The 21,597-nt window shown below is 63.2% G+C and overlaps 1 protein-coding gene across 1 annotated transcript; it reads right to left on the bottom strand.

Moving 5' to 3' along the window:
- Positions 1 to 3,216: 3,216 nt before the first annotated feature.
- NHERF1 (NHERF family PDZ scaffold protein 1) lies at positions 3,217 to 18,445 on the bottom strand. The gene is made up of 6 exons (XM_068913210.1): positions 18,004 to 18,445; positions 7,448 to 7,609; positions 6,178 to 6,331; positions 5,269 to 5,309; positions 4,432 to 4,530; positions 3,217 to 4,231 (listed from the first exon to the last, which is right to left on the bottom strand). The coding sequence occupies exons 1-6, from the start codon at positions 18,403 to 18,405 to the stop codon at positions 4,067 to 4,069; spliced, it is 1,023 nt and encodes a 340-aa protein (XP_068769311.1). The 5' UTR covers positions 18,406 to 18,445; the 3' UTR covers positions 3,217 to 4,066.
- Positions 18,446 to 21,597: the final 3,152 nt, after the last annotated feature.

The following is a 21,597-nucleotide window of genomic DNA, read 5'->3' as shown; positions in this document are numbered from 1 at the left end:
CAGCTGCAAACAGGAATGGATTTTTCTCTTTCAAAAACAATATTTACAGCACTAACTAGGAATATTATTGGTTTTTCTCTGCTTCCACTGAAGTGTTTGATCCCTCTACTAGAGAAGCAAAGTCAAACCTCTGGTTTGAAATGCCTCTTACCATCTTGTTGCATTTTTAGCTTTTAAAAGAAGTGGTCAGACTCACTGAAGTACTACGTGCTGGTGCAGAGTAAAGAACTTGCCCATGTTTTGAGGTTAGGGAGGGACATGCAGCCCCTGGTTGGGTATGGAGGACGGAATTGGGCTTTTTGTTCCTAAGAGCCAGCGTCCGCTTGGCGGGATACGGGAGGGCTGGGTGGGGTGCTGCGTTACAGCTCTCCCTAGCGCTGGAACCGAAGCCAAGAAAGATGGATCCAAAATAGCAGTTTATTTTTAATTTTCAATGCTGAACAGTATCAGCACTTCTTCCTTTAACTTTTGCAGGTTCCTGGTGTCAGGCTGGGGCTGATGTCTGTTTTGTTAGAGAGTTGGTTGGGCAAAGTCCTCTTTGGCTAAGCGCACGGTGTCGGGGTGGGGGGTCCCTAGCGCTGGAGAGATTGTTCTGTCCTAACGGTGACAAAAATAAGTGAGGCTCTGTCCTTGGGACCTGAACTAGCTGAGGTCAAACATTCATTTCATAGTGAACTTTACCTCTTTGAACACTGGAGGAGTTTCCTCCCCGCTTCCCATCGCACAAACAGGCCTTTGCTGTGATTTATTAAAATAAGGCAGGAGCTCTGGGAGCACTAATGAAGCTTTAAACCTCTCTGGACTCCAGGGGCTGGCACAGATCACAAACTTCTATCTCACGTTCCCCAAGCCCTGCTGCCCTTCGTGACATCACATCAGTTGTGGAAGGTTGAGACCAGCGAAATGCTAAACGGAGCTGTCACCCTCTCCCGGCTGAGCCAGGCCTGCTGCTCTATGGACACCCAAAGGGTTGCAGGACGTGAGGGAAAAAGGGAACAGACACTGGAAATAAACCCAGGGTGTTTTACAGCTGCATACAGCTGCATGCAGAATGGCTCTGCAGGGAGCCTGAAGGCATGCCCGCCCTTGCGGTAAACTTTGCAGTTTAGCTGGTTAAGCATATGACGTGTGGTTGTACGAGCGGTTAGTACAGAGAGGTTCAGTGATGCTCGTAATTCGGGTCAACTCATTTTCTCGCGCTCTCAGTGCTGTGGAAGCAAGCAGCTCCTGCTGTGCCCAGGCCCCCGACAGCCAGCACCCAGCGGCCCCCCGCTCCCAGCCCTGCAAGCACCCTGCGGGCTGGGGCGGCTGAACACCCCGCTCCCTCCGCTCTCACCTCTGGGCTTTGCTGAGTCCCGGCCGGAGCCTGACCCTCTTGTCGAAGTCCTCCCTCCTCCAGGACCCTGCGGGATGACGGCGTGGAGGAGCCGGCTGCCGATCCAGCGTGCGCCGGCCACGTAACCGAGGACGAATGGGCTCTTGGGGGGGACGAGGCTGGAGAGCCGCGTGGAAACAACCTGGCAATCCTCCGAAACTCTTCCTCCGTGGCGGGTAAGGCCAAGGCACCAGGGAAACAAAGCAAGGCTTCCCGAAGGACGCCCATCTCCGGACGAAGCGGAGCGGCTGTGCTGCCTGCGGGAGCAGGGATCGGGTGGTTGGGCGGCGGGACGAAGGAGGAGGGAGGAGGAACATCGCTGCTGGCAGCATCTACCCCCGCTCAAACCAGGCAGCGCCGTGCAACAGCCCGGGAAAGCTGCTGCCCCGAAGCTGGGCCCTGGCGAAGCTGCGGGGTCGATCGCCGTCTCAGCCTCGCGTCGGGCGGGCTCCTGAGCAGCAGCCGCGCAGCAGGGGCCCTGCGGGTCCCTGGACACGCTGCCCTCGGGCTGGCCGCACGCGCGCGCCCGTCCCTGGGGACACCTCCGGGCACCGGCCCAGCGAACGGCCTCCGGCCCCTGGAGCCAGCGCCGCTCTGGAGCCCTCCCCGCTCCCGCCAGCCTCTTCACCCCTGTCTTTGCTCGACTTTTGGCTACCTGTTCATGAACGCCCATCACCCTGGCGTCGGGGCTCCTCCGGGGAAAGCCTTCAGCTGGCTGCCGCATGAAGGAGCCCAAGGGGATGGATCCGCTCTCGACACTGCTCCGTCCGGCCGCAAGAGAGCAGCTTGCGTCTCCGCTCCTCCGCGCGGCCCCGTCTGGAGCCTGCAAGAGGGTGTTTGCAGCACGGCGGCTCCGGGAACGGCCCCCGGCACTGGCAGCGCAGCCGCGGAGCAGCCCGGCCTTAGCCCCGCGGGGCGCTCTGAGACGTGCACCGGACCCAAACCAGCCCCGGCCAGGCCTGGGCTCAGAGACGGGTGGTAGCAGAGGGGGAGCAGCACGGAGCAAACCGCCCCCCGACTCCCCAGCGCGGCACCCCGGCCCCCCTCGCCGCCAGGCGGTTGCTCCGGAGCCGGCGAGCACCCGGCTCGGCATTCCCGAGTCCCAGGCAACCGCCGAAACGCTCCCACCTCCGCCAGAGCAAGCCTTCGCCCTGGCAACCCCAAACAAAGTTGGGTCTGTGCCCGAGCCGCGGCCCTCCCAGGCACGAAAAAAATGAGCTAAGTCAGGAGCGGGCCCCAGGGTGCTGCCGGGCAGGTCTCCCCGCGCCCCGGCCCCGCGCTCTCCCACGCTCCCCGCCGCGGGACAGCGGCTTAGCTCTGATGCGCCTAAGCCGCCCAGCATAGCACGCGCTTAAAAATAGCGCTGTGACCCAGGCAGGCTGCACGTCACCCCGCCGGGACCCCCACCCTCGCCCCCAGCCCCGCTTAGGGCAAGCGACCCGCTGCCAGCCCCCCCCGCGGGGGGCTGTTTGGGCACACACGAAGCCAGGGGGACGGGGACGCCCGGTCCCCTCTTGCAGAGCTGCCGCCCTCTCATGGGGTCAGCAAAGCCGGGCTCAGGCTCCCGGCCGGCCGCCCGCGTGGGAACCGGCCTCCCTCCGGATTAGAGCCTTTTAATCGCTCCCAGGCATTAACCCGTGCTGGGACCAGCCGATCCATCCCCGGCGGGTGACAAACCGCCCCCAAACCCGCCCCAGCCCTGGGGAGCGCAAACCACAGGCCGTGAGCCGCGTCTAACCCATGAGAGTCGTCCCGAGCGGGCGGCGAGGGAGCACTACCTGCCTCCGTGGTCCGGACCCCCGGCCATCCCTTCGGAGGGATTTACCCTTAAAATAGCCACGCAAAGTCAGAAAGGTTTATTCCAGTAAACAGAATTTCTCTCGAGTTCGACAGTACAACAATACGCGATCGCAAAACACGGAATAAAACATCCACAGGAAAAATTTCCACAAAACACATTTAAAAAAATAACCATGTGATTGGAAAAAAACCCCTCTTATTTTGGAAAAAAAAAACAGACAGAGTCTATTGAGAAGCCTTTAAATTAAGCATCATCGGATTCAAACCCTGATCGGCTCTGTCTCCAGGAGTGAGCGAGTAGCGAGATCATTATTGCTTGCTGCGCTGGGTGCGGGGACCCTCTCCTCTCCCAAAATTAGCCCGGGGGCAAGCGGGCGCTGGCGACGGCCGGCTGCGGGGCAGGGGCGGCCGCTGGGGTCGCCGCGGACGGAGGCGGGCAGAGGTCGGAAGCGCCGCTTGCCCCCGGGAATCGCGTTCGGTCCTTGGCCAGGCAGGAGGTGGAGACGGCTGGAAGTCGCTAAAAGCCTAAGGCAGCAGCGCAGAGTTCAGGGGTGACCGGGGGGGGCTCAAACACGTGGGTTTGGGGTGCGAGAAGAGAGAAACAAGGGAGGAAATAAGACTTTTAAGAAGTGACGGGCATCAGGCCTGGGTCACCTCAATTCACTGCTTACCCCCGAATCTCTGCTTACATGTACCGGGCTCTGCAAGGCTTCGAGCAGAGGAGGTGCGGGGCGGCCCCCACGCACCCCCTCGGCCGTCCCCAGCCCCGAGCCTTCCCCCGGGGGCCGCGGCGCGGAGGAGCCCCGCGTCCCCGCGGGGGCGCAGGCTGCTGCGCGGGGAGACGCCGGGGCAGCGCCGGCGGGCCCTCGCCGCCCCCCGCCGCCGAGCCCTTCACAGGTTGCTGAACAGTTCGTTTTTCTTGCTCCAGTCCATCTGGGGCGCCCGCTTGCTGGTGCGCTTCTGGTGCGCCCGCTCCTTGGCCACGGCCAGGGGGATGTCGAGGTCCAGGAGGGCGCCGGGCGCCGAGTTGCGCTTCTCGTCCTCCTGGGAGTCCGGCTGCGGGGCGAGAGATGCGTCAGCCCCACGGGCACCCGCTGCCGCCCCCCAGCCCGGTCCCCCCCCCCCCCCCAAAGGGGGTCTGACACTCAGGCCGGGGCCTGGTGAGGTCCCCGGCATGGCCCCCGCAGCCGCCCCCTCTCCCCAAACCCTGCTCTCCCACCACCCCGGCGAGCGCCCGAGCCGCCCCCAGCCCGTACCTCGCTGTGGGTCTCGCTGGGGACGGGGGACGCGGCCAGCGGCTCGGGGCTGGACGGGCTCTCGGACACCGAGTTGGGCCGGGGCTCTGCATCGGTGTCCTGCAAGGGAGCAGAGGGTGAGCCAGCCTCCCCCCAGGAAATGGGGGGGGGGGGTCCCGGCCAAGCCATCGATCTGGGGCTCCCCGAGCTGCTTCGCTATCTCAACACGGTCCCCCAGCACGAGGGGCACCCCAGTCGCCCTCCCCCCGGGACGGACGGACGGACAGGGCACGGGCCGCTTGCCACAGACCCCAGCGCCCCCCGCCTGCAGCCGGGCTGGAGCCTCCCCCCCACCCCGTGCCCAAACATTGGGTTTCTCCTCCAGGGCTGGGGGGCAAGGGGGGGCCGCTGCGACTCGGACGCGGGCTCCTGCGGCTCCCTCGCCGGGGCAGGGGCGGGAGAGCGCCGGCGGCTGAGAAATCCTTCCTGCCAGCGCGTAATCCATGCTAATAAATACCTCCAGGGCTGTCCACCCGGGGCCGGGAAGGATTAAACCCTGGCTGGACTCCCCCAGCCGCCGGCATTAGAGACGGGCAGGAGGAGGGACGCGAGGGCCGGGTGCCCCTTCCCCGCCAGCTCGGCCGGGCGCAGAGCGGTGCCTGGGGACTCCCGGCCACGGGGCACCCCTGGGATGGGGGCAGGAGGAGGGGAGTGACTGTCAGCACCCCCAAGTGACCCCCCCATCCGGGGGCCACCAGCTTTCTGGGCAAGAGGCTGAGGGCAAGGAGGATGCCAGAACTAGCAGGGTCCGTGTGCACAGAGACCGGCACGGAGGAAAAAGCAACCGGGATCTCTTACCTTCCCTACATCACCGTTGGCAACTGGTTCTGGCAAGGGACCTGCAGGGACAACACATGGGTGCTGGGTGAGGAGAGGTTTGCTCCGCCTGCTCTCCGCCACCCTGGGCAGTGGAAGTGCCCCGACACCCGTGGGCAGAGCAGTGCCACGCTCCCTGGGGCACCCCGGCTGTGCAGCCCCTCGGGCTGGCACCGGCGTCCCCCGGCAGTCCTGGCCGCAGGGGACCCAGGGCAGACTTAATCCTCATTAAACCAGCCAGCCCCATCCTGCTGATGGCCGCAGAGAGCCGAGCCCTCGGTGCTTTCAGCTTCCTTCCTCCAGGCCCTAAGATCTGTCTGCACTAGAATTGGCACAGGGCTGCCCGCAGGAAACCCTCCTCCTCGGGCCCGGCGGGAGGCAGGGAGAGGACCAAGGCCAACGCGAGGCTGCGGAGGAGAGTGAAGGGCATCTGCCTGCCCTCCCTGCGCTCCCCAAGCCATAAACCCTGTCAAACTGTAACCGGCAGGGCCATAAAATGCTCCTTCCCACACACCCAGCATGCTGGGGGCTGCACGCCACCCATGCCACCCCCCTGCACGAGGAATTTGGCCCCAGCTGGCCAGGCCCTCTGCCTGGCAGGGAGATGCCAAAGCAGGACAGCTGTATTTGGCCTTGAGTGCAAATGAAACCACCTCCTCCAAGAGCCGGGAGACTTCTCACCCACTGCCTTTCTTGCACAGCTCCTTAGGAGCAGAGTCCTTGGCTTGGGGACAAGGTGACGCAGCAAGGACCGCTGCTTCTGAAGTTAACAGGGAGCCAGCAGAGGCAATTTGACATGCCCTGCGTATGCCAACCCTTAACAAGGGCACCCAAACCCCATCACTGCTGAACAAGTGCCACCTCAAGGAAGCCCCCATGCAAGCCACCCACCTGCCAGGTGGGCCTCTGACGGGACCACCTTGCATTTCTTGAAGAACTCATCTGTGAGGACGTCCACCACCAGCAGCTTTGTCTCATCGCCGCCTGCCTTGATCGCAGCCACGACATCCGCGTGCTGCTTGCCCTCCATGCACACCCCATTCACCTGCGGGACACAGTGCCGGGTGAGGGCTGCGTGGAGGCCTCAGCTGGGGCAGATGGGCTTTTGGGCATGTAGGAGGATTTGGGAGCATCCCAGGGCAACGTGCAGGCCATTCTGCCCTGGGGAACACAGCCCCTGGGCCATATGGGCATCCCCACCACCCCAGGGCACCCCATGATGCTCCAGCCAGGTATTTCCATCCATGGAAAGCAGCAAGCTGAGAGCACCATACAGCTCCTGCCTCAGCCTGACAGCCCCCAAATTTCACAAGGAAGAGGAACAAACATCCTCCCAACTATCCTAGCTGGGGTTGGGTGGGAAAGCCTCCAAAAAAAGGGTTTCCTTCAGATCTAGGGCAGATCCAGCTCATGGTCGGCTGAGCCAGATCTGGCTCAAGGCTCTTTGCAGGCTGCTGGACGTTCCCGTGCCATGCAGCGGCGAGGACGCAGCGTCGGCCGGTGCCTGCTGCTGCGCCCAGTCCCCGGCCCGTGCCAAGCGAACGGCTGCCGGTGGGCGACACGGCAGAAACACCCTGCGAGAGCTCAGCGGAGGGACTCAAATGAAAGCTCAGCAGCCCAGGAAAAGGCTCATTTCTTGTCCCGGTACTGGCTGCAACCACAGCACTGCCGCTCTACAGCCCCCCACAGATGTCCGGAGCTGGAGCCTTGCATGGATTAGCAGAGAAGCCTGCAAAACCTCATTAAAAGCAGATTTTCTCTTAGCGATTAGCACGGGATTGTACGAGCAAAGCTGCCAGGAAGTGCAAGGCAGGGCACGCGCAGGGGCCGGGCAGCAGACCCGGGGCTCGAACAGGGGACGGGCAGCGCTGGCCCGAGAGCCGGCGGAGCGGGACCCACGCCGGGGCCATCGCACACCCTCGGCGTCCAAACCCATCCTTCTCGGCCTGCCCGATCCGGCGACAACCCGGGGACGGTTTTGCTTCGCGTCGGCGCCAGTTGCTCTCTAAACAGCCGCGTTTGGGCTCGGCTCCAGCTGCGATCGCTGCTATCGGCTTCCTCGCGCCGCCCGGCCCAGCGGCGCCTCTGGGTGGGAACGTGCAGGCGAGCACGAGCGCGCCGCCGCACCTCCCCGACCCGCTCCCGACGCCCCCGGCCGTACCTCGATAATGCGGTCCTGCGGCGACAGCCCGGCCGCCTCCGCCGGCGAGTCCGGGTCCACGGCCCGCACGTACTGCCCCGGGCGGCTCTTGTCGCTGTGCAGGTTGAACCCGTAGCCGTTGGGGCCCTTCTTCATGCGGCAGAGCCGAGGCCGCAGCTCCTCCTGCGACGGGCGAGAAAAAGGCCGTGAGAAAGGCGTTCCCGGGCCTCCCAGAGCCGGCGCGAGGGCTGGAGGCGAACGGCGCGTTTCCTGCGGCTGCGGTAGGAAAACAGCCCCTGGGCTCAGACCCGCGCGCAACTGGGGAACCACAGACACCTCTAAAGGGGAAACAAGGTGCCCGAACCCCCTACGAATCCAGGCCGTGGTTAGTTAATTAGAGCACAGCAGGGCTTGCTAATCGCGGTGAAACGGTAAGGAAACGCTCTTTCTTTCCGATTGGGGATTGCCATCGCTCCCCGAGGCCGCAGGAGCGAACGCAGCCCCGGGCTGGCCAGGAAGGCCTCGGCCCCGACGGCGGGCAGAGCGCGTCTCCATCACCCCGCGCCTGCCTCCTCCTCGACCGCCCCGCAGCCTTGGCCGCAGGGGACCGAGCCCGCGGAGCCACCCTTCCCGGGGGCCCCGACAGCCGCGCGGGGACCGAGCCGGGACTCGGCCCGAGCGTCCCGGGCTCCGAGCCCAGCCCTGACTCGCAGGCGAGACCCTCGGCGATTGCAAAACCGGGAAACCAGCTCAACCGGAGCAGCATGCCGTGGGGCATTAACCTCTCTCCAGGAGGCAACACCCAGCTCGCCAGCGCCGGGTCTCATCCTGATCCGGCTGGGCCTGACCGCGGTGGGGCCCAAGCCCCGCTCCCCAGCGCCCCGTCCCCTTCCAGCCACCCTTCACTAGCGGCGAGCCCAAGCTCAGCACGCGAGGGGAAGACCTGCACGTGCTTCGGAGCGGCACGAGCCTCGCGCCGACCGCCCACCCGCGCCCCAGCGCAGGCGAGGGAGCAGCAGGCGCTGAGCACAAGCCGGGGCCCCAGGAGCCGGGCGCACGCAAGCCACAGTCGCTTGCCCGACGGGGAGCGGGAAGATAACGAAGGCAGCTTTCCGCGGGCAATGCGGTCTGATCGCAGCAGCCAAACGTCACTTCTACGTAGGCGCATCCAGACAAAACGGACGGCTGGCCTCAGCGCCTCGGGCAGGAGGGGACCCCGCCGGACCGCCCTCGCCTTCCTCCGCCAGCGAGGCCAACTCGCGCAGGGCTCCCCCGGGAGCCCCGAACCCTCCTTGACTGCCGCCTCCTGATCTGCGGGGGGACTTCCCACCCCAACAGCTGAGGCACCACTAAGGCTCCTAAAACATTCCTCGTTTTGGGCATCTAAGCTTTATTCTTCCTCCTAACACTGTTTGTGCTCCGTATGGTCAGCAGGGACGTGCCGTGGCCGTGCTGCATGGACTTCCCCATCGCGTTTGCACTGAGCCGCTCTTGCCGTGCGGCGCATTCACGTCTCTGCAATTCCCTTTCCCCGTTGCCAGGAACGGCTGGTCCTGGGGCTCCTGGGGCTCCTGGCACCCCTGGGCGGCAGCGCTGCAGCGGTGGCAGCGGGCACAAGGTCCTCCAGCCCGGCGAGGTGAGGACAACACACTCGCACAGGGCGCCAGATAAGCCCAGCCTGCGCTATAGTCATCCTGCAGCGATAAAAGCACATTTCTCTTGCATAACGTGTTCCTCCCAGGGTCAAGGCTGGCTGTTACCGTGTCTGCCACCGCTCGCCACCGCCCCAGGGAGGATGACACATGCAACACTCAGCTGCATCAGCCAAAACCTGAGATGCTCCACGCCAGCAGTGACGCAGGAGCCCGGCTCTGCCCAGCGTCTCGCTTGGGCGATGCCCCGGTGCGGCAGCCCAGATGCATCTCCAAGGGCCGCCCTTCGTGCCTCGGACACCCACCTAGGCAGGCACGGCCCTCTCCTCTGCACGCCGGCAGCGTTGCGGTCGGTTTCTGGGCCGGGGAGAGGATTGCAACACCCTGACCTACCCAAGCGCCCGTCACCCTGCTGCCAGGGACGCCCCGCAGCGTCCACCCCTCACTCCTGCAGGCTGCAACGGCACCCCTGGCCTGGCTGCCGTCCCCGGCAGAGCCCTAGCGAGGGGCCACAGGAGAGACCGAAACAGGGCCAAAAGCGAAGCCCAGCCATGCCGGGAGGAGGGCAGCCCTGCCCCGGGGAGCCTGCCTCTGCTCCTTCCCGGGAAGGGGGCTCAGGCGCCCACGCGCTCCCCCCAGCGAGGCCACCGGGGTCACTCCACACCGGAGCTCGAGCCCGGCCTGCCGACGGGAGCATCCTGCAACCCCAGCGCCGGCCGTGCTCCCAGGGCAGCCAGGAGGACGCGACCGGAGGACTTCACCCAGACCAGCCGGCTCAAAGCCCCGGCAGCCCGGGCTTCGGGAGACGCTCGCTCGCGCTCACCACGGGAGACACCAGGCTGCTCCCGGTGCCGGGTCCCAGCTCCGCAGCATCTCCACAGGGCAATGAATTTAGGGAAAGAGGGGTCTGCTTGCAGCAGGGGCAAAAGAGCTTTTTGGCTTACTGGGAGAAGCAACACATCCCATCCTGCCTCCGCAAGCGCTGGGCAGAGCCGGATTCCTACGGGCTGCGTCCCCGGCTGGCAAGGGGTCATGTCTCACTGCCCTCTTGGCCAGCTTCACACTGAGGGAGCCAGGAAACACTGATGGCAGTCGAGCACAGCCCTCCAGGACCCCCGCCTCAGGGCAGAGGGGACACCCCAATTAGGGTCTCCAGCCCCAGACACCAAAGGGAAAGCAGACCTGGAGAGCCACATCAGCATCTCAGGCGCCACCGAGCCTCATGACCACGTCGGCAATATTCACTTCTGCAGCTGCTTCCCCAGCACCCTGGGAACTGACTGTCCCAAACTCAGGCTGGCCGGGAGCACGCACCCAATGCACAGCATGGGGCAGAGCTGGCCTCCAGCACCCTGAGGTGGCCCCGGCCCAAAGACACAGCCAGGGACGGCAGGAGCCACCAGGGCCCACGTGCCAGGAGGGGCCTGGACCGAGGGACACCCGCTGCTGCGACTCGCTCGCCCCAGGCAGCCCCGGCCACCTCCCTGCCAGCAGCTCCCGCAGCCCCGCCAGGGCAGGGGGCCAGGGCTAGGGGCGCTGGGCAACCGATTCGGCTCTGACAGCCAGGCATGAGGAAGAAGGGTTAGGGGAGGCAGGCACGCTCCCCGTGGGATCTGGAGATGCTCTCCCTCCACGCAAGGGCTGTGGAGCAAGGAGGATGCATGCATGCCGTCCGTCCACTGCGGGAGCTCAGCGGGACAGCGAGCTGGTTAGAAGGATAATGAAAATACTCCTAATTTCTATAAGCTTTCTTGTCCTCTCCTCGAACACTAGCAGCTCTCCTGTTCCACGCTGGGGTGGATTTAGCCAGCAGATCCTCATTATAAGCTTTCTTCCACCTCCCTCGGGGACAGCAGCCCAGCAGAGGATGAGTGAGGGCTCAGCTCCCCGCTCCAGCGCAGACGCTTGGCACGACCCTGGGCTGCCACCCTGCTCCTCCAGGCCCACGTCCCGGCTGGCAACCGGGGGATGTCTCCCTGCTTGCAGAGATGCCCGTGCTACACAGCAGAGAGCGCCACGGGCAGGCTTTGGAGAGGGAGCCCACGGCCTTGCATCCCAGTTTCGGCCCTTGGACCCGGTCCTGCTGATTCCTGGAAGAGGTTTCACAGCTGGAAGAATTGGAGGCATCTTTGTTCCAGCCTCACAGCTCTGATCAAAGCCCAGTGCTTTCCTTTTCCTTCATTGCCACCACATCCTGACTCCCTGCTAAGCGGCTCTAGAAGGAATTATCCTCATTTTAGACAGGAAGCTCTTGGTCATTAGGCTCTCCTTCAGACAGGCTCATCGAACCACCGCGGTGGTTTCCCAGAGCGCAGCAGAGCCTGCTCTGAGCCACCCTCGGCGGTCCCGCGGGTGGCACGGCCACGGCACAGCAGGCACCCACCGGCCCCCAGCAGGATGCACAGGGCAGAAGGCCAAAGGGGCAACAGTGTTTTGTGCTGAAGCACCAGGGCACACGTCTCTCCTAAGCCACCCGGGCCACAGCGCAGATCCAACACAAGCCCCCTGCCCGGGGGGGGGGGGGGGGGGGGGGGCTTCCTCATGCTGTGACCACGCAAAGGCTCTGCCCTGTACCTGCAGCAACGCCAAGGTGCCCAGGACCCACTTCTTTGCCCTTCAAGGTCACTTTGCAGGCGCTGGCTCCTCACCCTGCATGACCCTCCCCAGAGAGCCACCTTCCCGGGCCCACGACGTACTGCAGAAAAGGCCAAAACAAGCCAAACAAGTTCCTCCCACAGAGCTGCACGTCCCCTGCCCAGCACTCCTTGCCCTGTGGGACGCCCATCTCAGCCACCGCAGCACCGGGCTCCTGGAGCTAAGGTGCACCAAACCCTTCCCCCTCCGTTTCAGGGCATGCCCAGCCTCCCTTCCCCACTGCCTTCGAACAAGGACAGCAGCTCCGGGCACCCTCCGTCCCGCAGAACAGGCTGTCCCGGGAAGACGGGGGAGCCCCGAGCACGCAGCACACTGCAAACACCTCACACCCCACGAGCCGCTCACCAGCTCGGAGCACGCTAACAGCAATTTCAAGGCAGCTTTTGAAGCCCTAAGTTGCAGAAAACACCCTGCAGCCCTACAAGAAGCACCAAGCCCGCAGGCAGACTGGGCTGCGGTACTTCTAAATTACTGAAAGGGAAACAAAAACTTTGAGGACCCCCGAGCCAGCAAATTCACACGCGTCCTGAAATCTGTCACCCGCATTCTGTCCTAACACAAAAGGCATGCAAAGCAGCCTCGTTGCAGCATACCCATCACGTACCGCTCAACTGGAGATGCTTTTCATGCAGCCCGCTCCTGCTTCCTCCAGCTCAAGAGGAAATTCAATTCATTTCCTAGTTAAACTCCAGCTGCCCCAGTGCAATGCTCCCAATTGTGGGATCGCCTCCCTGAACTACCCCAACACCCTGGTCCTGGGATGCTCACCCACATTTTACTGGGGGAAGGAGGATATTGCTTAAAATAACAGCTCCAATTTAGCATTAATTCACAAGAGGGAAGCCTTGGGCACCTGGCAGAGCCAGCAGTGGCTGTCAAGAGCTTTGCCATGGTGACAGCACCCTGCTCACGGAGGAGACACGGCAGCCTGGCCCGTCTCAGGGCACTGCTTTGGCAGCTACCATCCACAAACGGCTTGTGGTTTCAGTGAAACTTTCTCAGTACCCTCCCAGGCAGTCACAGCCTCCGGAAACACGAGCAACAAGCAACAGGAGAGGATCTGCAGGGCACCTGTGTCACAGGGACCAGCTTCCACAGTGCAACCCCCCCCACCCCGGATGCGGTGACTCACTGCACCTTCAGTCACCCAGCGCAGCCCCGCGACGGTTTTACAGCCCGCCTCGCTGACACCGCGCAGGGAAGCCGTCTGCGAATCATGCCGCTCCCACGAAGGCCCAGCACACAAGAGCTGGCCCTGCTTAAGTCACTGCGGCCCCAGGAGCTGGGAGCATCTACCAGCCTCTCCACCACCTCCACGGGTGGCACAAGGGTTTTCGGGCTTGGGGGCAGGCTGCAAAGTGCATGCTTTCGCCAGCATCGGAGGGATTGGTGCACCTCGGAGGTCCTCCCGGCAGGCTCCCATGCGAGGCCGCCGGGCAGCCAGGCTGCAGCGCCCCGCGGGAGCCTGCACTTCGTGGCCCTGCTGGCATCTTCCCTGTGGGTTCATCATACCAACTATAAACCAATAGCTGGTGCCCTTGACTGACACAAGGGACTTCTGCACATTTTACAGCTGGAGGAACAAGGCCTGGTGCAGGCCAGAACAGCTCTAAGGACATCTCCATCCCACCATCTCTGGCACTCATGTGCAACACTCACTGCCTACCGCCCCACGGAGCGGGATCCTGCGTGCCAGCGCACGGCTCCCCAGGCTGCAGCCGTGCACAGGCAGGCAAGGAACCGGGAACGTGCTCCAGCGAGCTGGGGATCAGCTGCTTTGGGCAGTGCCCTGGTTTCAAGGCTTCCAACCCAGTAACTACGCGCAAGCACAAGTGCCCACAGGCTTTTAGGAGCCTAAATCTTCATGTTTTTCAAGACAGTGGATCACCTTCCCTGTGCTCGTACTTGCACACTGCACACACTGCTCTGCGGTAGTTTTTACAGTCATTAATAAGACAAATGTGAAGTGAGCCTAGAAGACTCCTTAAAAACTTATCCTTTTCTAAGAGTTTATTACTACTCAAGCAATTCCAAGGAGCACATGTGAGCAAAGCTTTCCTAGACAAGAGCTAGACACAGCCCCAGATGCCACCCTACACCTCTGCCCAGCCTTTACCCCCCGAGCCATGTCCCTGGGGCAGCAGCTCCCCCATTCCCAGGGGCCAGGATCCATCCAGCCCCAGCACAGGCACCAGTGCAGAGGGCTCTGGAGTGACAATAAAGCCCCCTCTCTGGATCCTGCCTGAGCGTTTTAGCCCCTCGCCCCACCTCGGGGAGAGGCGCCTTTGCCAGCAGCGGGCCCTGCCTGACAGCCAGCTCCCCTGGCAGCAAGCATCTCCAGGCTTGTTAAGCAAATAAAGGCAAGTCCAGCCCAATAAAGCAAATAGGACTCTGAGATATGCAAATCTCACCCTCCCCATTGGGAGCATCACCATTAACACTACCCCACAGGGAAGAGACCAGCTGAGAAAACAGTCCCTCATCCTCACCCGGCCAGGAGCCCCTTCCTGGGGGCTCAGCACCACGAGCCGCGGCGCAGGGGGATGGGGAGGACAAGCAGGAGGCAGGCAGGCAGCCAGCGGAGGGAGAACAGGCAGCCCAGTGTACTCCCAGCTCGCCGCTGAGAAATCCCTTTCTGCACGCTCTGGCCCGCGGCAGCTTGGCACGGCCCCGGCTGGGCTCCGGGAGCGCTCGGCATCCCCCAGGCACCGCACCAGGGCCGACAGCCTCTGCCCCTGCCCGCTTCTCACGCGGCGAGGCTGGCTCCCACGTCTTTTTTGCTGCAGTGACCCAAGCCACTGGGTGGAAGAGCTGGGGAAACCTCTCCCAGCCCCTTCACCAGCCAAGCCAGTAATTCAGTAAGGACCAAATAAAAGCTATGGAGCATGCTCCAACCCGACTTTCCATGCAAGTCCTGCCAGCTCTGGTGTGCTGAGCATCTTCCTACCACAGCAAGGAGAGCTGCTGCTTGGGAGGATGCCTGGCCAAGCTAGTGGGACAAGGGGTCTCCCATCCCACTCATCTCTGCTTTTTTGCCCCTAGCATCCCTGCCTGGCCCTGCCCCCATCTGCAAAACTTCCTGCTACCTGTTGAGAAACTCATCTGGGGCCACAGGGGTGAGCTGCGATGCTTACTGCATTTCACAAGCCCAAATAACTTCCTGTTTCTGTAAAGGGGGAAAAGCCTCTGGCGCCTTAACTCTGCGCAAGCAGCATCCCCAGGCTGGCCTGCCCAGGCTCTTTGCACCCATAGGACGGCACGTTCCCTGACCTCAAAGCCCCTTATAGGCAATTCAGCCTCAAAAGCACGTTGTCCCCATCAGGAAGCTCACCCAAATTGTACTTACTAGGTTCCTGATTTTTTCCAGCTCATGGAGGGAGCTAACTGAGCTGAAAACATGCCACAGAAGGTCTCACTAGCCCGGGGAGGTGCTGGCTCCGTGACACATGGGGCACCCCAGCACACTCCCCCCCCCATCCAGAGCTGGCTACAGCTGGGCAGCAAGTGATCACGTAGCCAGACCCAATGGACCAAGGAAACCACAGCTGTGGCTTTCAGCACTAGCACGTGGCAGGGAAGGCGAGACACAGGCATATAGCCCAGGACAGGATGGGAGAAGCCAGCTGCAAGGGTCTGAGGATGTGCAGCAAGCAGAGCCCTCACCTGGGGCCTGTGAAGTGACCTCTTCTCTTCCCTCCAAAGGGCAGGGGACACCATGCCCAGGTCAGCCAGCTCTTTAAACCGCCCTCCCCCAAAAAAGAGACCTTATCTTAATCAGATCCAGCCCATTTCTCCAAAGCAAGACAGAGGATCCTTAAAGATACAGGCATGCATAGGAAGTGGCACAAGTTTGTCAGCTCACAACAGACAGGAACCATCTGATCCAGACTTTGTCCTCCAATTACCATCGACCACAACCTGCGTCCTTAAAGTGCCTTGGCTGGAAAACCCATGGCACTCCTGAGATAACAAGGTGTCTGTCCCGTAACACAAGTGACTGGTTCCAGAGGGCTCTGAGCCCACTATCACTGTCCCAGCTGGAGGATCAGGGACAGAGCCGTCCTCTCTCCAGTAAGGATAAAAGGATGTTCCTGGCTGTTTTCACCTGGGGAAAACACCTAGGGAAAAAACACTTTGTCCCTCTCATTCAGACCACAGAGGAAGCGATCTGCACCCACACAGCCACTCCAACTGTGGAACAACGCTGTTAAGCATAAAACAAGGCTTTAACAAGACCTGCCTGTTCCAGGAGGTCCCCAGGCCGGTATGTCCCCACCGCAGGTCAGCCAGGCCAAAGGGGAACACACACTTGGCACTGGGCTAAAGTCCAACAAGAACATCAGCAGAACTTCTGCTCCTCTGCAAAGCCCTGTGGGACGATGGCTTAGCGAGGCACCGAAGTCCATCCACTCCCTCCTGACACCCTGCTCTGAAATCCTCATCCCTCTTGGTTCCTGTTTTGCTCCGTAAAACGGCTCAGGAGATCTGCAAATCAAATGCAACTCTCCCTCAGCCCTCCTCGAGGCACAGGTCTGAGAAACATCCAGCCAGCGGGCAATACTCAAATGCTGCAGTGATTCCCAGCCGGGCCCTAACGCTGCTCGGGCATCCACAGTGTGACCGCTAGGGATTTAACACACAGCCTCAGCAAAACATCCCGGGAGCCTTTTGCCTGGAGGCTCAGCATCAGCAATGGGAACACCTGCAGGACCTGACCCTCCTAGGGGCTTCCATGGTGCATGGAGCCAGAGCAGAGCTTCGTTAGCCCCGTCTCACCTGCTGGCAAAGCCCCACTCCTGGCTTTTTAGTGCCTGGTCCCTTGCTCCACAAAGAGGATCCAGCTTTGTCTCAGGTGGTTAATCAAGGAGGGTCCCCAATAAGCGATGAAGCAGCCTGCTGCTACTACAGTTGCATTGCTGTCACAGATAGTTTTTAGGAACAGGTTAAACCACTGCGTAAGAGCTGGCATCAAGGCTTCCTCAGCCCCTGGGATAAGCTGGCTGACCCCAAGGGCCATCCCAGCCCACTTCTGAGGAAGACCATCTCCATCTTCGTCGTAACAACAAACACATGTTTTCACTGGGTAAATAAAAAGCAGTATTATCGCAGGCAGCCAAAAGCGTCTCTTAGAAACCACTCTGAGTAGGAAAGGTCAGATATTTCTCAACTCCTTACCTCTCTATATTGCTTTGTTTGTGCAACGGCTAAACTCCCACGCGCTGTTTAAGGCTGACATTCCCGAATTGATAAGTGTCTGTCTACAAAGTCCTACGGGCCGCACGGAGCAGAGCCCCCCTTCCCAGGGAGGTCACCATCGTTTCTGCTCTGCGAGGGTACCGTGGCCAAACACTGCTTGAGGCACGTCCCAGCCTCGAGGGCTGAAACCGCAAGGTGAGGGGATGCAAACCACAAAAAATTGCAGTCATGGCCCCCAAATCTACCTTCAGCCAAGGCTTTTGGTCTTATTTTGGAGATGTTTGACACTAATAAGGAGAATCTTAATCTCTTGAATATAAATAAAGGAAAAAAGGGGCAATCTTGCCTCTGAGGTCCTGCCACCCTTTCCCTCAGCAGCAGGCAGGGCACAGGGAAAGCATCGCCTGTCCCAGCCCCCAGAGCAAACACCTGCTTGACTAAAGCTCAGAGCAAAGCGTTTCTTCCCAAAAAGCACCCCGGAAGCTCCCAGCATGACCTGACAGCGAGCTGGCAGGTTCACACTAAACCACGGGCTGCAGCTACCTGTTGACAGAGCCAGCAGCAGCTGCGAGCAGTGGCATGCTCCGACAGTTTCCTGTTGGATTTCTGACCCTGTTTTACTGGTCCTGCAGCAGGCGGGCTCCACGACACGAGGTGCTACTTGCTCCCAGGGTCCTGATGAGCCCCATGAGCCCTCTTGCCTTTGTTTATGTCCCCCCCCAATGCAGCTGATAACAAGTATTATGCAAAAAAACTAAATAAAAGAGAGACGAGCGGCCCACACGAGCCCGCTGGCTCCTAGCCTCCCCCGGGCGCTGCTGCAGATAGGTCTCCGGGTGCCTTTTTTTTTTTTTTTTTTTGGAGGGAAGTGCACTTCAGGCGCACAAAGCGATAAGCACCCGACTGCGCCCACCGCAGGGAGGCCTCCGGGCGCAGGCGGCACTTGCGATGCCTTGGCCACGGGCGAGAAAGAAGGAAGCGGGTCAGCGCTCCTGGGGAGCCGCAGGAGGGGTGCGACCACCGCCGGGCCGGCCCGGGGGACGCAGACCGCCCCCCCCCCCCCGCCGCTCTTACCCGCTCAGCCGCCGGGCTCCGCTCCTGCCGCGGGGGCTCCGCCGCCGTGGCCGCCTCGTCGCCACCGCCGCCACCGGGCGCCGGCTGCTCTCGGCCGGCGGCGGCGGCCTTGTGCCGCTGCTCGTCGGCCCGCGGGTCCACCACGAGCAGGCGCACGGCGCCGGCGGCGGCGCGGATGCGCTCCACCACCTGCTGGTGGCTCTCCGCCTCCACGTTGTCGCCGTCCACCTCCAGCAGCCGGTCGCCGGCCCGCAGCCCCGAGCGCTCGGCCGGCGAGTCCGCCTCCACCAGCCGGATGAACTGGCCCGGTTTGCCCTTCTCGCCGTGCAGGTGGAAGCCGTAGCCGTTCGGGCCCTTCTCCAGGCAGCAGAGCCGCGGCCCCGGCGGCGCCGCGGAGCTCATGGTGGCGGCGACGACGGCTCCCGCGCTGCCCCGGCCGCTCCCGGATGAACCTCCGAGCCGCGGGCTCCGGCCTTTATACCGAGGGGCGGGGCCCGGCAGCGGCGACGACCAATCAAGAGCGAGGGGGGCGAGCCCGCAGCCAAAGAAGGAGCTCGGCGGGGCGGGGATATGCAAATGAAGATGCGCGGAGCCACGCCCCCTTCTCGTCGGGGCCAGAGCGCGGGGCGGGGGCCGGGGGGCAGCGCGGCTCCGGGCGGCCCCGGGCGGCCCCGGCCTCCACCGGGCTCTCGGGGCCGGGGGCTCCAGCCCGGAGCAGCCGCCGGTGCTTGCTCCCCGTGGGGCCCGATCGTTCCCCCGTGGGGTCAGATCGCTTCCCCGTGGGGCCCGATCGCTCCCCGTGAGGCCGGATCGCTCAGCGATGGGGCCCGATCGCTCCCCGTGAGGCCGGATCGCTCAGCCGTGGGGTCAGATCGCTGCCCCGTGGGCCTAGATCACTGCCCTGGGTCCGGATCGCTCCCTCGTGGGGCGGGATCGCTCACCCGTGAGGCTGGATCGCTCACCCGTGAGGCTGGATCGCTCACCCGTGCGGCCGGATCACTCCCCTGTGGGGCCGGATCGCTCCCCATGGGGCTGGATCACTTCCCCGTGTGGCCAGATCACTCCCCCGTGGGGATGGATCACTGCCCCGTGGGGCCAGATCACTCCCCCGTGGGGCCAGATCAGTCCCTCTGGGGCCCGATCGCTCCCTCGTGGGGCTGGATCACTCCCCATGGGGCTGGATCACTCCCTGTGGGGCCGGATCACTCCCCCGTGGGGCCGGATTGCTCCCCGTGGGGCCGGATCGCTCCCCACGAGGCCGGATCGCTCCCTTGCAGCACCCCCGCGGGACGGGAGCGCTGCCCGGCCGGAGCGCCGGGGCACGGCTGCCCGCCTGGCCGGGTTGCTCCTCCAGGCCCGCGTCCTCGCCTCCCCGTTCCCGTCTCCGCGGGCTCTGCCTGCACTCTCCCGTCCCTCTCCCAGGCGGGACGTGGGGCCAGGGCGGCCCCGGGGTCGGGGTGGGCTTTGCTCTCCCTTCCTCTCCACCCCTAGAGTCGCTGCAGGCGCCGGCTGCTCCTCCCGCAGGATTTAGGAAGCTCCAAGTGGGGTTTAGCGCATGCTAAAACAAAACGTGCCAGTGCCTTTGCCCGGGGCCCGGCCGGCCGGGGAGCTCGGGCAGCGGGGTGGGAGCAGCCGGCAGCGCGGCGGGAAACCTTCGCCGTTCTTGGGAAACCAGGAAACTTTTTCCTTTGCAGGCGCCCAAGGAGGGGACACTAAGAATAGCTGAGGCAGAGTCGGATGAAACAGCCGCTTTTGTTGTTTTCGGAGAGGAAAAGGGAGTAGCGCTGGCGTATTCCTGCGGCCATCCTTAGCCAGGGCGTTCCTCGTCAGCGCCGTCCGCTGGGCCTTGCCCTCGCCCCCGCGGCCGAGGAGGGGCCCACGGGCAGCAGCTCCGCACCCCCTTCCTCCCAGTCCCCTCTCCCAGTTTGACCGTTTTCAGCTCCGCTCCCGCTGCTGGGCCGTGGGGCTGCTCAAAGCAGAAATGTGGAGAGCTGCGCTGCCCTTCCAAAACGAAAAAAACCAAACAGAAACCAGATTTGCACGGGAAAACGGCACAGGAGGCAGCGCTTTCCAGTAACCCGCTGCGCAGCGGAACCGAAAGAGCAGCCCAGTTCCCCAGAGCATCCCCGGGCCGGGCTCCACCTCCACTCGGCGCCCCGGCACACAGGCCTGGGGCGCCGTGCGCGGGGCCTGCGGGGCGAGGGGAAGCACCCATGGGTGCTGACCTCAGCCGGGGAAGCAGGAGAGGCCGCAGGAGGAGGTTATGAAAGTGCGAGATCCCGGTTCTCCGGAGCAGCCGGGGCCGAGGCGAGGGCGCCCGCCGCAGCCGGCCCCGGCGCCGCTCCTCCTGCGGCGAGCGGGGCTGCCGGGCCTTGACGGCTGCCTGCACCCAAGGCACCTTGCAGCGGCCGCGGTGGTGATTTCAGCGTCTCGCTGCCGAACTTCAGGGCCCGGTTAAAATTAAGATTCGTTGCAGATCTTCGCAGCAGTTGGGAATCACTTTTAATTGCGTTACAGCCGAGCAAACAAGCAGGAGGGACTCCAGCACGCTCGAAGAAGCGTCCCTCCCGCGAGGGTTTGCACGGAGCACCCTGCGAGGGGCAACGCAGCGTGTTGGAAAGGGCTCGGAAACCTCAGGAAGGGCTGCACCGGTCACACCAACGGCTCTGCAACCCAGCATCCGGCCAAGCAAACGCTCGCGTGTCCTGGGGCTGCGTTCAAGAGCCGAGGGTGGGCTCATTTCTTTCCTCCGCTCTGCTGAGCGTCAGCTCGGGGCCGTTCAGCCCTGGGAGACGCAGTGGCAGGAGGCAGATCGAGCGTTGAGCCTTCTCCGGAGAAACAGCGCAGCGCACCGCGCGGCGCTCGCCAGCAGCCCAGCAAGGCAGAGCCGTCCCCCCCCGGAAGGAGGTTTGCCAGCAGCGCAGCCCCCCGCGCGCGCACGCGTGTGGGCGCGAGGGGAAAGAGGGGACGTGCTCTTCGGGAGCGCTAGCTAAGTCAGGAAACAAAACCCAGTCCTAGCAAGGATGGTTTTAGCACGGGGACCCAGATAAGGAAGCGATGCAGCACAAAAGGAAACAGCCAGAGGCGCTTCGGGGCCAGGCCCCCCCAGCACCCGCGAGCAGGCAGGATACCGGCGGCACCGCTCCCACCCCAGCTGCGTCCTCCTGCCGGGGCTCTTCGCAGCTCTGCGTGACGTGCAGAGAGCTCAGGCTGCAGGACAGAAAGCAGAAAAGAGCCAACGTCTGTTTGTGTTGCAGCTAAGCAGCCTTTTCTGCCGACATCAGCCAAGAGGCAGCAGCAATGCCATTGCTGGGAAGAGAGAGTTATTTGGGGAATGCCGGACTCCGCACCATGCGAACAGCAGGGGAGGAGGTCGGTTTTAATTTAACAGGCCGTGTTTACTCTTCCCCTCTCACCTTTGGACCGCCTGAAATCTGCAGCGTAAGCTCCGGCGAGGCGGAAGGGGCCGCGGCGCTCCCCCCGGCGCCCCTGCCTCCGCGGCAGCCCCCGCGCCGCCCCGGCCCGGCAGCCGCCCACGTCGCGGCCCCGGGTCAGCGCTTTCTCACGCGCGCTCAACCGGGCAGACGCCAGGCC

The sequence above is a fragment of the Struthio camelus genome, chromosome 19, assembly GCF_040807025.1.
Source record: "Struthio camelus isolate bStrCam1 chromosome 19, bStrCam1.hap1, whole genome shotgun sequence".
Classification (NCBI taxonomy): Eukaryota; Metazoa; Chordata; class Aves; order Struthioniformes; family Struthionidae; genus Struthio; species Struthio camelus.
This window is presented reverse-complemented; position numbering and strand designations above follow the sequence as displayed.

Excerpts from the sequence above, each read along its gene's own strand:
- NHERF1 (XM_068913210.1), bottom strand. The coding sequence starts at position 18,405 with ATGAGCTCCGCGGCGCCGCCGGGGCCGCGGCTCTGCTGCCTGGAGAAG. Across the intron at positions 5,310-6,177 it reads GTCAGAGGCCCACCTGGCAG|GTCCCTTGCCAGAACCAGTT; the intron begins GTGGGTGGCTTG and ends TTGTCCCTGCAG. Across the intron at positions 4,531-5,268 it reads CCAACGGTGATGTAGGGAAG|GACACCGATGCAGAGCCCCG; the intron begins GTAAGAGATCCC and ends GCTCCCTTGCAG.